Genomic DNA, 15,493 nt, shown 5'->3' with positions numbered 1-15,493 from the left:
CGTTAATGTAAACATCATTAAATGTTTACTGATATAAGCGGAGCAAAAATTATTTTGATTTACTTGAAAAAGAGCAGATGCAAGATAACTATATACTATAGCTCAAGTCAAGAGTTTATGCAGTTTATTTAGGGTTCATTGCTGGTCACCAGATGTCCTCTTGGGACACTGTTGCTTTTGGATGAAAACAATAAATCTTTTTTATCTTTTGTATTTATTTTTTACTGCTAACATGCCCACACACAATGTATTACCACGGTCAGTAATTTATAAACTTACAATTCACTCTATACTGTGCAAACATACAAAGCTTAAACATTATTCCACGTGAGTTTGCAAACTGTCCCCATCTGCCTCAGTGACCCTTAGTAGTCATTAAGGCACAGACAGGAACAGCACTCGTACCCTGTTTCACCCTTGGGCAAACACAAACTGGCAGTGGGCGCCACATGCCCGGTCATTCAACCCTGAAAGACTGTGGCTCTTGTCGCGTCTCTTAGACCTTTCGTCTGAGTCATTATGTTATGGGGAGACATTCGCTGTCATCCAGGGGCGAGGGAGCATTTGGGTGCAGACAGACAGAGACTGCGGCGGGGGTTATACAACTCACCCCTCTCTAGGGTCTCTCTGATGCCTCAAACTGAACTCTTATGCCCTCTAAGTGCACTTCAACAGTAAGAGGACAAATAGTTCATCAGATGATTCAAATTTTGTAAAGTCTACCAGACTGAGCTGAAATCAGATTATAGGGACAAACTTCTAGTATCTATATTACCTAAAAAGTGCATTTTAGTACCTCAAGTGTACAAGGGTGATTCTCGCGAAATTAGGCTTATGCGGTGTCATGACACATTTTGATGATAAAAGTAAATGCTATCAAAATAAGAAGCATACAGTTACAAACATCTCTTTATGTACTATTTTGCACATGATTTCAAATGACATCATACAAACCAATTTTGTTTTTTTTTCCACATTTAAGGCGAAAATTTTCATTACCGCAACATGTCCATGACTGGGTTCTTTGACATGGAAATATTTATAAATAAAAAAATCAAAAAAATAAAAAGCTTCAGTGCATGTTATACTACAAACATTTACAGTAAAGAAACATGTGGTATTTGGTGATCATTGGTAAATGTAGAGACAATAATAATGAATATAAATGTGTCCAAGACCAATTTTCTCATCCTCCGCAACAATTTTCAATCATTGTTTAAGCCCTTAATGAACTAACATTTAAAAAAATTTTGACACTCAAGATGGCTACCAGTTAAGCAGTTCTTATTTTATGTCTCCAGATTAAAGTTAAAATTTTGTTTGTCATAGTACCTAGACAACTTTTTAGATCTCATTACCGAAACATGAGTTTGTAAATGCATATATTTAATGTAATATCATGTTGCGGTAATGATCATTTTTGATAATGATAATCTAAAAAATTTAAATAATTTTATAGGAAATATTTTTAAATACTCTAAAAATAATGGTTATAGTAAGTTCAGACATTCATTTTATATATGCAAAAAATAAACATTTGCTTCAAGGGCTTTTAAAAAAAATATGATGCTGGATACCTTCTAAATCTGGATTTCGTGAGACTCACCCACATATTGGTACCAAATGTATACATATCTGTACCTAAATGGTGACAGCTAGGGACCATTTGATTTTTTTTATACAGTGTGTATATTCAGTGTGTATTCCTGGATTGTCTTAATGTATTCTACTTAGGGCCGGGACTTTAACGCGTTAATTAAGATTAATTAATTACACAAAAAATAACGCGTTAAACATTTTTAACGCATTTTAATCGCACTTATTTTTGCACCACGGAACATTTCTCATTGGATGAGTTTCGGCGGACCGATTATACTGGAGCACCAACTAGCGTTCATGACTTCAGACAACAACAAACCACAGTGAACATAAACGAATAAGCTGATGAGATTGCTTTGGTTGGCCCCGTGGACGGGAATTTTTTTTATAAAAAATGAACTGATGGAAGTTTCGATAAGAGCATGGTTGTGTGTAAGCTATGCAACAAAGGAATTCACATATCACCGCAGCACATCGAGCCTCAAGTATCATCTCAATGCAAAACATATAGCAGCTAGCGTGGATGTTAGCCCGACTCCGAGTACAACGACTTGGTTGAACAAAAATAAACAATATTTTGTTGCTTAAGCTTTTGAATTCAGTCATTATTCATGGTATACTAAAAATCCATGTGAAAAAATAACTTCTCAATGTTCTCAGGTCAAATATTTATATGTGATTAAAATGTGATTAATTTCGATTAATTAACTACAAAGCCTCTAATTAATTAGATTAATTTTTTTAATCGAGTCCCGGCCCTAATTCTAATACAAAATTCAGGTATCACACAATCCCTAGACTTTTCTAAAGCTGCATTCAGACTAGCAGCGACTAGCAGTAGCAGAACGACGCGATTGATGACGGTTGACGACTTCAGGCGACACAAGCGACAGTGACCGTTGGCGCCTAGATGGGGCGTGTCCAGTCGTGCGACAAAGTTAAGAAATTTTTAACTTTATGCAAATTATGAGTGACTTTCGGGAGCGACTACCAATGAGAACGAAGAAGTGGAGTTCAGGTCATCCGTTTCTCGTCAGTTACTAGAGTGGACAGTACTCATTTGTTTATGACAACCAGATTTAGAAATGCCTCTTTTAAAAGAGACGAGCGACACATAAGCGCTTATAATGTGTATGTACCTTAAGAGGTAGAAAGTCAAAATACAATGACAGCACTACATCATTCATAAAAAGAATAGGCCAATCCCAGATGGCAGATCTGGCCTTACAGCTATTTTTTTAAACTGTTAAAATTCACACAGTGGTCTGACACATGCAAACGCCCGGCAACTATGATGAGTACTAAACACATTGAAGGATGCTCGAAAGGACAACGTGTCTGCAGGGGACAAAAACAACCCTGGAGAAGCATAACAACAAGAAAGGAGGGGAGGGATAAAGGAAGCAGCTCAGTTGAGTCATTAATATTTGCACTTGCCTGGCCGCCCTTGGGCTGGTACTTGATGTTGTCAGTGGAACCGATCTTGGATTTGACGTTCTTGAGGTCAGGCAGCGGCTGGTTTAGGACGCGCAGCTGTTTGGGTGTAGTTGCAGGGGATTTTGGAGGCGTGCGGACGATGGCCACTTTCTTCTCCTGGGACAACAGGCTGAGGGATTTCGGGGTGCCCGGAGTGCGAGGTGTACCAGGGGTACGGCAAGAGTAACTCGGAGGAGTGCCAGGGGTGATGGCCGAGGAGCCGGGCGTGCGGGGTGTTGAGTTGCCACTGCGGGCCGAGCGAGACCGAACAGTCTCTGTGCCTTTAGCAGAAGACAGAAACATTTCACTGTTACAAACTTATTTCAAAACAAATGTGAAAGTGACTTGCACACATTGACATAATCCTTTCATTTACTACAAAGAAATGTATATTATTTCGCCTCGAAAACAACTTAAGTCTACATTTCAAATTTAAGCTGCAATCCATAACATTTTCTCAGTAAAAACTCCTTAAGTGGCGCTGTCCCGCTCACGGGACACCTAACTTTACGTCAATATTTTCCATATCAATTTTATGTATATCACAACAAACTATATATTGTTGGAAAGGTCTAAGCCTCTAGAATACATATATCAACAGTGTTTTATAAAATAAATTATGTATGGAGAGTAATTGATTCAATTTTAAAGAGAGTGCGCCTCAAAACATTTATATCCTGATAAATGTCACTGTCCCGCCAGAGGGACCCCAACATTTACTTCAGTGTTTTGCATGTGAATTCTTATCCAATCATGACAAACTGTATATCAATGGAAAGCTCTAAGAGTGTAGATTTCATTTATGATCACTATTTTGGTAAAGGAATGACATAGTGAGAGCTATTTTCTAAAATGCCACGAGTATACAGGTGGGCCCACGTTGTTGTTATATATTTGTAACACTAATACCCTGTTCCAAACCTAAACAATCATAACAAACTATATATCACTGGAAAGCTCTAAGAGTGTAGTTTTCATATTGCATCACCATTTTGGGAAAATAATGATGTAGTGAGAGTCAGTTTCTAAAATGTCACACTGCCACAGTTGGACTCAATTTGTTTTTGCATATGTATAGCACTAATACCCTGTTCTAAACCTAAACAATCTTGACAAACAATATATTGTTGGAAAGCTCTAGGTGTGTAGTTTTCATATTTCAGTGCCATATTGGGAGAATTATGACGTAATGAGAGTCAGTTTCTAAAATGTCACGGGGCCACAGGTAGGCCTAATTTGTTTTTACGTATTTATAAGACTAAACCCCTACTCTAAACCTGAAAAATCATGACAAACTATATATCACTGGAAAGCTCTCAGAATGTAGTTTTCATATTTCAAAGTCATTTGATGATAGAAATAATGTAGTGACAGTTTTTAGTTACATGACCCCACCCCCCATAGGAATGCATATTAATTTTATATATTCATAATTTTAATATCATATTATAAATCTTCAAAAATGTTGACAAACTATATATTGTTGGAAAGCTCTAAGAATGTAGTTTTCATATTTCAAAACATTTTTGCAGTAATAATAATGCAGTGATAGTAATTGAATAATTTGTCACAAGTGTATGCTGCAAACCGTTGACACCTACTGGCCGTTGTTGGCAAAACCACTAAAAGTGTGACACACACCTCATTTTTTGTGATTTTAACTTGAAATTTGAATCAGAACTACTTGAGACGTATGGCTTCATGTTTGCATTATTACTTTTCTGAAACATTTACATTTTTATAATTTTATTTATAAAACTAATATGTTATTCAATCAGAGATGGTGATAAAGAGGCCAGAGTTACGGACTGCAGCTTTAGACAAATCATAACGACGAGTAAAAAATTATAGATACGAAAATTTTAAATCACAAATATTCAGACGACATAAAAATGTAATCGCAAATGTGAAAACCCTGTAAAAACCGAGCTAAAGTAAATATCTTCAATATACTACTTGCAACTTTACATAATGTAACAAACATTCTGTGAAAATATACCCATGATATCTTTAATACAGACTGAGTAGGGTCATGTCAAAGATTAGAATCAAAGTAAAAACAAAAAGTAAAATCAAACTGCTAACTGATGCTACTAATCTCATAATTAGATTTTAAAACTTCATCTTGGATTTCACAGACAGGGTCACACATCCTGTTTAATTTGATAGACAAACATATACTTAAAAGAGTATGTGAACATGCAGAACTAAAAAGGTAGGATGAGTATACAGGAAAAAATATGATGATGTAAACCAGTGCCTATTAAGATTATTCATCCAGTGGTCTTTTTCCACTGTTAGATTAATTTGTAAAAGTATTATATACTATGACAAATGCAAAAGGAGTGAAAAAATGATTGACACTGCATTACTGTGCTGATGGTAACTAGATGAACAGGATGGCTGAATGTAAACTGTGTTAAACAGTTCAATAAAGTCTATACCTGACATACTACCTGACATACTAGCAGACCTGCCTGTCCTGTGCTCAGCTCTGACTTCCGTACGGAATGCTACAGACCGGGAAACAAAGAGAGGAAGGGTTATGAAAGTCGGCAGAGATTGAAGTAGAGATGGAAAAGACAGATTTTATCCTGGACCCTATAAAGAGATTACATTGATGTGTACAACGAATCACTTCATAGCAGCACTTCTGTGTTCTTCAGGGTTCTCGAGTGTTGTTTTAGTTAAAGCTACACATACAATAGATCAGGGGTTCTCAAAGTGGGGTCAGGGGACCCCTTGTGGTCTTCAATAATTAGCCATAGGGGTCTGTGAAATAATTTGTGTTGATTATTATGAAAACATTTAAGAAATGTCTTACAACACATAAGTTGACTCATTATGAAACAAGTGTAAAAATATTATTTTAATATTAAGGGGGGTATTTTAAGGGGGTCCTTGGAATTTTTTTTCCCTTGTAAGGGGTACCTGGATGCCAAAAGGTAGACCCCTGCAAAAGACCACAGCTTGAAACTGAGCTGAAAATGATCAAAGTTATATAACGCTAAAATACCATGCATCCATAAATATGTGGTTCTGTGAATTTGGAATAGTGGATGAAGAGAAAAAAAGCATCTGACATAAATAATAATTTACAGATCGTGGTCAATATCCTAAGACCTGGCTGCCCTACATATGTCCATTTTCCAACCATTGTTAATGTCATTTATTTACTTGTATATGCCACATTTCTTAGGCATTTACATTTTTGCATAATATGCGAGGATATGTATTTAACTGTTACACATCTGACCAACTGAAATACTAAAATAAATGTTTTTAAATAAAAGTTTTGTTTGTGGTTCAAAAATAATCATTGTGTTTTTAATCATAAATAAGCATCCTTACATTAACAAAAATGTATTTAAAGGGGACATATCATGAAAATCCGACTTTTTCTATGTTTAAGTGCTATAATTGGGTCCCCAGCACTTCTATCAACATAGAAAATGTGAAAAGGATCAACCCAGTAACTTAGTTTTGGCAAACCATTCTCTGCAGGCATGTGAAAAAATAGGTAATTGAAATTTGGCTCCCCTTGTGATGTCAGAAGGGGATAATCTCACTTCTTAATCTGCACTATGCAATCACGGCACTGCAATTTGCATTTAAAAGGGCACACCCAAAACCGGCACATTTTTTGCTCACACCTACAAAGTGTCAATTTTAATATGCAATAATAAATTATCTATATAATATTTTGAGCTAGAACTTCAAACATGTACTCTTGGGACACCAAATATTTATTTAACATTTTTAAAAAGTCTTGTGAAATTTCCCCTTTAAATTACTTTATCTTTATTTATAATGTTTCTGTAGCTGCGATGGGATTAGCAGTGCAAAGAGGAGGGGTTAGAATGCCAGGGGGCACACATAATGAAAACGACTAAAATGCATAGACAGTCGCTTTGGATAAAAGCATCTGCCAAATGCATTAATATAAATGTATCATTATAATAGCAGCGCTGCTTCATGATATTATACAATACACTCATCTTATAAACCCAAAAACTCTGGTTTCTCCTACATATTTTAACTTGTAGTAAGAAAAGCAGAATAGGGAAATAAAACAGTAAGAAAAAGACAGAAATAACAAGATAGTGAGATGTTTAAAGGTATAAAAGGAGAAAGAGGGTTTCTTACATGTAGGCCTGCGTGGTGCCGTGGACCCAGAGCTGGTGAGAGAGGTTGAACTCTCCTCCTGTTCAGCTGTATATGAGCGGCGTGTAAGTATGGATGCTGGCCGTGGGAGGGATGATCTCTTCGGGCTCCGAGACCCACCATCCTAAACAGGGTCATTAATAGGCTACTATTAAACTGATATCAGACGTAAGTTAGTTCAACATGAAAACAAAACTACTTGACTACAACCAGAGGCTAAGGATAATGTGTTCTCTGCAAAGCAAGTTTCTGATCTTGTGAGGCAAATTTCTATGTAAACCATCTTGCCCCCGCTTACCTTAACTACAAGTTCGTTTAGTGATACTTGTGGACCCGCTGAAGATGGGCGGGGATCATAAAGACCTGCCTCCCCCATTGGGCTGTATTTATTGGAGGAGAAGGCGGAGTTTGGTCGGGCTGGCACCAAGGCCGATGCCCGCATTTTAGAGGTGGGGATCTTTGTTAGTGTTGTGGAATTGGAGTTCTAGGATGAGAGGACATTGACAGATGCACAAGGATAAAAAACAAAATATGAAATATGTAATGAATATAACAAAACCAAATACACAAAGAGAAAATGATATTACATTAAACAGACTGTTTAACCAAATGAAATGAGCAACACTGGACCACAGATTTGGCTTTTTAAAGTTCCCTTTTTTCCTGTGTTTTTGAAGCTTTGATTGTGTTTACAGTGCGCAATATAACATGTGTTCATATTTCACATGTAAAAAAAACGTGGCTTTTTTTACACAATTTACTGATGTCTTCTTGTTCTATGAAGTCCCTCCTTTAGAAATACGAAACGTAGCTCATTTAGTGTGTTGTGATTCGACAGCAGCTTAGCTTAGCAGTGCCGTTTGAGCCAAAGCTGGCGACTGATGTATTCCTGTGGGCGGAGTTTAGTCAAAAACTCTTTTATTGATGTCATTAACCGGAAGTAGAGGACTGTGGTCCAAACCAGACGTTCCCTGTAGGCTTTAAAATGTGACTTTTGTTAAAGAAATTATATCTCCTGGCAGTGAGCTTTGAGCTTTATCATTTTGCAGGTATTATTTATGCTCTATCAGCAAAAATGGTATCAGGAAGAACATGACCTTTAAAGTCATTTTTCCAAAAAAATGTATCTAAAAAGCTAAGCAAGCAAAAAACAAAACACCTAGTTTCTCTAAACGTAATAATATTTCATGGAACATTAATTAATTTACCCAAAAATGAACATTCTGTCATTATTCACCAATGCTTTATGGTTTTTGACTGACATGAAAGTTAGTAAACAATGCCATGATTTTCATTTTTGGTTGAAATTTTATTTTAATGTTTAAGGCATAAAAAACAACACACCAACGTCATGACAACATAACACAAATGAGATGACAGGAATGGACAAAGTCAAGAGAACAGGCCAACCCAATTAAAAGACTTTGAAGCTCTTTTCATTTGGGAAGCTCTGTTGTATATGCATTAAGTATGCAGATTCAACTATCTGCTAAAAAACTGATCAACCAGTTTCAGCCATAAATTGCAACTTTGAATGTATATATACCACGAGATGTGGAGATGCACTTACAGATGCCCGATCTCTGGAGTGCCTGGCCACACTGAAGGGCAGCCGTCCATCTGCAGAAACTGCAATGAGAAGAGAGAGAAAGAGAGGGAATGATAAACAAATACAGTGGTGGCCAAAATTATTACAACACCTGACAGATCTGAAAATATTTTTCCCTCCAAAACATGAATTCAGTCCATAATGATTGTTGCACTGAGCACAACAAATATCAGATGAAGTGACTCTTTTTATCCACTTTTAACTTTGATATTTGGTTTGTCCACCTTTTGCAACCATTAAAGCAGCACATCTCTCTGTCAATATATTTCCTCAAAACTTCACCAGTAATGTTATCCCATGCCTTCTGCAACCCAATCCAAAGGCTTTCATTTGAATGCACAAGTGGAGTGTATTTTCCAACTCGTCCCAAATTTGCTCAATGGACTTTGAGGGGACCAGTAAGGAAAATGACCTAAATCTCCTTATGATTACCACCACTCTATCTACAATGTCAACACTATGCTCTATAAACCAATAAAGCCAACATAAGGAGATTTAGGACACTTTCCTTACTGGCCCTCGTCCTCCTTTGAGGTGGAGGTCATTTTTCTTATCCAAGAAACTAAGAGCCAGATTTACTAAACGGGGCAAATTAGCGTGAGAGCGCAATTCCAAAAAAGCACTAATGGGAGTTGCAATATCTGCAGGTTATTTACTAAAAAAGCGCAAATTTAATAACACAAATGCAACAGACGATTTCCATAATGACCAACGCAAGGACCGCGCAAATTAGTTTAGGGGCGCAAATAAGCAGAGCAGATCTTGAGTTCGGGGTGTGTAATCCTAGCTAACGAAACCATAGTAGGCTGAAAAAAAGGTTTACAAGAAGTTCCGAAATGTCTGGTATTGTGTGACTTCTATTGTATTTACTTTAACAAATAAAAAATAGCATGGCTTGGCAAACAATATTTTTTGAATAATATGTTCCCCTGGTATTCCAAATAAACGGTTACATGTTAAAACAATTCTCTGCATTGTTTCACACATACTTTTTTAAAATTTCAAACGCAAAGTAATTGAAGACCTACTTTTTCGGCATTAAATAATGGCAGAAATACCAGTCATAACATCAGCGCAAACATCAGAGCAGATGAAATCGCGTTGCGTGAATCATTTAAATAATCCCCTCCCATAAATTTTGCGTCTAAAAGGGAAACTCCTAGAAATTAATTTCCAATGAGGTCAATCGCAAAAAAAAACTAGACCACACCATTTCAGCGCTAACTATCCACTGCGCGTCTTTAGTAAATCCCACCAGTCGTTATTTAACAACAAAATGATGGTTTGCGCTGGCACAAGCTGTTAGTAAATCTGGCCCTTAAACTTCCTCAAACCACCAGGTGTCTTTCATCCAGTTCAGTTGGTCTCCTAGGGGGTTTTTCAACCCGGGGAGGCAGCCTTCTTGGGCTTAACTTGGCACCCTCTTCTATACGTTACATTACTAAAAAACTCGCTTATAAATGTTGATTCATAGCCACAGCAAATTCTGCTGCTTATGCTATCTGTATTATGTTATGCTATCTGTCGAATTTTCTGTGTCTTTCCATGCTTCTATTAATGTAAAGCTGCTTTGAAACAATTTCAAATTGTGAAAAGCGCTATATAAATAAAATTGAATTGAATGGTAAAGGATATAACAGATTACTGTACCGATGCTTTACCTCAAAAACTGCGTAAAATAATCAAGTCATCCTTTAAAATCCCCCCCACACACACACACATGACATACAGAAACATAGCGATTGGATGCACCACAATTATACAATATTTAGTAATAAGCATTGCAAATAAAAGAAGACCAGTTGCAGATAAGAACACATGCAGACAAAATAAAAGTCAAAGTATAAGAAAATAAAAACATTATAAAAACATGGAATAAAACATTTGGCCCCTATTACGAATGCTGCATTAACTTATGGAAATAATACAACACAATGTGTTACAAAATTTTTTAAATAAAATCAAAATCAAAATGACAGACAAGCACCACTTTAAAAAACAGCATGCCAATGTCCATGTTTGCCAGCCACACTGCATATCAGCTCCTTATGATAGAGATCACCTGTCGGTTTCCGTTTAGCACACGCATGATGTTGGGTAGGCCTTGGGTGCCTTACAGTAGTCTTTGTAACATTCTTCCGAGAAGGAGAGCTTATCTGAATATCAGATTTTTTTGTGAACTCAGACTTCTTAATCACAGCTACAAAAGGGAAAGACAAGGTCAAGGACGATCACAGCAGCAGTTAAACTCAGGACAATAAATCTCATGATTCTGTATCAATGTCAATTTTATAATATAAAATAATTTCATAATGAAATCTGACAGATTGAAATTTGTGAAATGCAAAAGGATGTCACTGTTCCTAGAAAGGACATTAAGAATTTTTACAGATAGTGTAAAGTAGGTTTTGTTTAAACTACAATACTAGGTTTCAACTACTAAACATGATGGTTTAAGGTTTAAACATTGGTGACAAAAAAACAATATAGAGTATGAAAAAAATCACAGAAAGAGAATTTTTTTTCACTAATCACAGAAACCTTTTTTCTTCTTCATCTCCTCTTTCTGGATGGGTACCGGCTCCTTGCGAACAGGTTTAGGTTTACGTTCAGGGGTGCTTATTCGACCTTTGGTCCTGCTGCCCTTAGTTTTCTGTTTGATCGGTTGGTCTCCATGCGCTTTCTTGACCGGGCTCGCCTTTGGTAGAGGCTCAATCATCTCTGTAGCTAAGCTCTTATCATCGTCTGCTAAACAAAGGAGGTGAAACAGGCAATCTACTCTCATACAAGTCTGTGAACGTGCATTTACGTTGAATCACATGGACTTTTAGAAACGGTTAAATTATTAGAATGACAAACAGTATTGTACATGTTTACATGTTTTAGTTTCATTAAACCTAAAACAACAAGTTGAGTAAAACTTCTGAAAACTTCTAAAAAGTTATGGTAGTTGCTTATTTCATGCAAAACACATTTATAAGAAAATTCACCTTGTGTGTCCACCCAGGAGCTGTCTAAAATGGAGTCATCCATGGTGGTTTCGTCTTTGTAGTCGTCATAGCTTTGGGTAGGAGCCTCACTCTCTGGTACCTCTATCTCCTTCACTGGGAATACTGGGGGCTGAACTTGCTCAGAGATATCCAAGACTTCCTCTAGACTGGCAGCCTCTATCTCTACCTCCTGTGCCATTTCCACAGACTCCTCCTCTTCTTCTTCTTGATGGAGTTGTGGATGTTCCTCTTCAGAGGGAGCTGAGAAGCGTACACTGTGTCCGGAGACTTCTCCCTCGTCAATGGTCTGGACCACAGTGATGAAATCATCTTCCACCATCACTATTGACTCAATTGCAGCTCGAGACTCAAGAGTGTCATCTGCTGCCTTGGCCCCTTCCAAAACTTCATATTCTACTTTTTCTTTCTCAACAACATTAATCTCCTCTTTTTCTACTGGAGTGTCAGCTGGCTCAGTTTTTTCTGTCACCATGTCATCCGGTACTAATGTTAGGGCTGGCTTTGTGTCTGGCATGACCTCTTCAGGTTCCTCTGCAAGCTCTATGTCTTCCCCTACTTCCTTCATCACAGTGGTCTCTACAGGAGTGTCTATGGTCTCTGAAGGTTCTGGCTGAGGTTGCTCCTCAAAAGCTTTTTCTTCAAGGGGCTTTACTGTATCTTTTTGAATTACCTCTTTTTCAGAAGGTGCCTCTTCTGTCTTTGATGGGGCTGATTGCTGAGGTTGCTCTTCAACAGCATTATCTTCAAGGAGTTTTACTGTATCTTTCTGAATTACCTCTATTTCAGAAGGTGTCTCTTCTGTCTTTGATGGGGCTGGTTGCTGAGGTTGCTCTTCAACAGCATTATCTTCAAGGGGCTTTCCTGTATCTTTCTGAATTACCTCTTTTGTAGAAGGTGTCTCTTCTGTCTTTGATGGGGCTGACTGCTGAGGTTGCCCTTCAACAGCAATATCTTCAAGGGGCTTTGTTGTATCTTTCTGAATTACCTCTTTTTCAGAAGGTGTCTCTTCTGTCTTTGATGGGGCTGATTGCTGAGGTTGCTCTTCAACAGCTTTATCTTCAAGGGGCTTTACTGTATCTTTCTGAATTACCTCTTTTTCAGAAGGTGTCTCTTCTGTCTTTGATGGGGCTGATTGCTGAGGTTGCTCTTCAACAGCTTTATCTTCAAGGGGCTTTACTGTATCTTTCTGAACTACTTCTTTTTCAGAATGTGCCTCTTCTTTTTTTGCTGGGGCTGGCTGGGGTTGCTCCACAACAACTGTTTTCTTGGGGGACTCCGCTGTGGCTTTCTGCTTCACCTCCTGCTCTGAAGGTCTCTCCTCTCTAAAGTATTTTTCAAAAGATCCAACGGGAGATAATCTATTAGGATCTGTTTTAAGAGTCTCTGGTGATTTAGGCTTCTCGGTCTCAAGTAATTTCTCCTCATCTGTAGCACTTTCTACAGAAGACGCTGGGGATGGCCTGAGTGGCCTGGCAATCCTATCTTTAGCAGCACCGGTGAGTTGGTAGACATCTTCTGCATCAACTTCCTCATAAGCTTCCTGGTGCACAAGGTCTGGTTTATTCTTTACCTTCTCCCTGAGCTCTTGGAGCTCTCTTTCCTCCTCTACGCTTAAGGGCCGGTCCTCCATTTCTAATTTGCGTATTTGCCTCTCATAGTCAGCAATTTCAGCATCTGATTCAGCTGCAAGTTTAGCGTCTTCATCAAGATCTGGCTTTGGTTCCTCCACAGTAACCATAACTTTTGGTGTAATGAAAGTTTCAACTTGCTTTTCTAACTGTTCTTTCTCGATTTCAGGTACATTTTCGTGCAAAGTTTCAGTCTTAAAGGCATCAGTCTCATCTTGCTTAGTCTCAGTTGTAGGTTTTTCAGCAACTGCACTCTCTCTTTCAAAGGAATCTTCCTTCCTCTGTATTTCTTTCTCTGCTTTTGCCTGTGGGGCAACAAACTCTGCTGTTTTCAAATCCTCGCCTAGCAGAAACTCTTTTTCACTTGCAACAAAACCAGGTTCCTTTTCCTCTGAAATCATAGTGTTAAAGATTCGGGGAGAAGTATCCATTGGACTGTGCACATCAGCAGGGGATGGCATTGGACCAGAGTATTCACTAAAGACACAGTATCCTTGATCCTCTAGCTGCATTTCTCTTTTTGCAGCCATTTGACCATGGTCACCTTTTAACAAATGCGCTAAAGAATCACTGACAATAGAAGTCATGTCCATAGGGACAGACTTCCTCCTCATAATCTCCAGATCAGTGTTGTCTGATGTTAACCTTGATCGGGTACCTGCCAGATCCAGCATTTCAGGTAGATCTGGGGCCATGACTGTGCCATTCTTGTAACAGCACTTCGCTGGGGCAGGAGAATCCGGTGACTCAGGCTGTGGACTAGTATCTACTTCACTGACTGCTGCTTGGGGAGGTGAAAACGATGAAGCTGTAACAGAGGAAGCTGACTCCAGAATCAGAGGAGGAAACTGAGGAATCTTATCCACTGAGGGAGTGGTGGCAGGAAGATATTCAGCAGATTCATCAAGGCTTCCACTAGTATGAGACATGATGTCAGTAGCTAATGGAGAAAAGTTCCTGGGATGTCCCTGCAGTTCACCATGTTCCATTGTGCCAATGGTGATATTCAAAGAGTAGCTTCTCTGCTCTAGAGCCAGCTTTCCAGGAGACAGCCTACAGTCATCTCTTCTTTCTTCTGGTGAAGTGGTCTTTAATGTGTCTGCAGTACTTTTTATAAGATCTGGATTGACTTCCAAAGAGTGTGTTTGAGATAGGGTGCTATAGCTGATTTCAGGAAATGGTAGGTTACCAAGAGAGTCTTTTTGTTCCTCTGATGTGGTACTCAGCTCATAATATCCTTCACCTTGAGACCTGGCATCTGTCTTAATTGTAGTAGTCTCAAAATAAGCAGACATCCCAGATTTGTCCTTTATGTCCCCTTCTTGTTTATCAGGTTGTTCTGTGGCAGTAATTTCCACGTGTTTGTCTTGTACATGTCCTGGTTCGTCCTGGTGTATATTGCTTGAGTCATATTTTTCGGTTAAAGGCTGTATCACATCACAACTTTGTCCATCAGGCTTTTCAAGCGGAGCCTCAAAAGGTTCTTTGGCATCATCCAGGTCACTTGGAGGCACTACAAAATCTTCAATCGGGTATGTTGTGGCCAAGGGGCTTTCAGGCATATCTGTGTCTCTGACAATACTCTGGTAAGATGGGAGATCATCTAGATGCATTGCAGATTCGGTGAAGTCCATACCAATGGGTTCTGTCCTCTCGCTATCTGGCCTCTCTGCATCCATCTTCACAGCTGAAAGCAAAGCTCAAGTAGTATGCACTGTATTGTATTATAAGTATTCATAGTACAAAAGTTTGCCAGGCCAACCATCACACAGACAGGCAAAGCTTTTGGTCGAATACAGTTCCATTTTCAAACAGCAGCGACTGAGATGAGACACATACCAACTCAGTGATGAAGTGATGGCATGGTTATGAGAGGACCAGCATGCAGACCCAGAAAATTCAGTGTAGGGTGGATGTGGTCCAAAAAATTAAGATGAAATGTTCAAGAAGGTCCAAACACGATACTGACGTCAACACCAGCAGCTATAGCAGATGAAAATGATGAT

The 15,493-nt window shown here is 38.4% G+C and overlaps 1 protein-coding gene across 25 annotated transcripts in view; it reads right to left on the bottom strand.

Moving 5' to 3' along the window:
• Window positions 1-15,493, bottom strand: part of map2 (microtubule-associated protein 2) — a 137,310-nt gene that overhangs the window by 12,495 nt on the left and 109,322 nt on the right. For 15 of the 25 annotated variants that reach the window (XM_055214523.2, XM_055214526.2, XM_055214525.2 and 12 more), the window contains 8 exons: window positions 11,839-15,174; window positions 11,390-11,596; window positions 10,911-11,048; window positions 8,810-8,868; window positions 7,538-7,723; window positions 7,222-7,363; window positions 5,520-5,588; window positions 3,037-3,356 (listed from right to left, as the gene is read on the bottom strand). In XM_055214523.2, the coding sequence (XP_055070498.2) occupies window positions 3,037-3,356; window positions 5,520-5,588; window positions 7,222-7,363; window positions 7,538-7,723; window positions 8,810-8,868; window positions 10,911-11,048; window positions 11,390-11,596; window positions 11,839-15,174 (4,457 nt within the window). The remainder of the gene's footprint in view (window positions 1-3,036; window positions 3,357-5,519; window positions 5,589-7,221; window positions 7,364-7,537; window positions 7,724-8,809; window positions 8,869-10,910; window positions 11,049-11,389; window positions 11,597-11,838; window positions 15,175-15,493) is intronic. The other 10 variants (XM_073855358.1, XM_073855360.1, XM_055214549.2 and 7 more) reach the window with 6 other exon arrangements.

This window comes from Misgurnus anguillicaudatus, chromosome 17, assembly GCF_027580225.2.
Source record: "Misgurnus anguillicaudatus chromosome 17, ASM2758022v2, whole genome shotgun sequence".
Lineage (NCBI taxonomy): Eukaryota > Metazoa > Chordata > Actinopteri > Cypriniformes > Cobitidae > Misgurnus > Misgurnus anguillicaudatus.
This window is presented reverse-complemented; position numbering and strand designations above follow the sequence as displayed.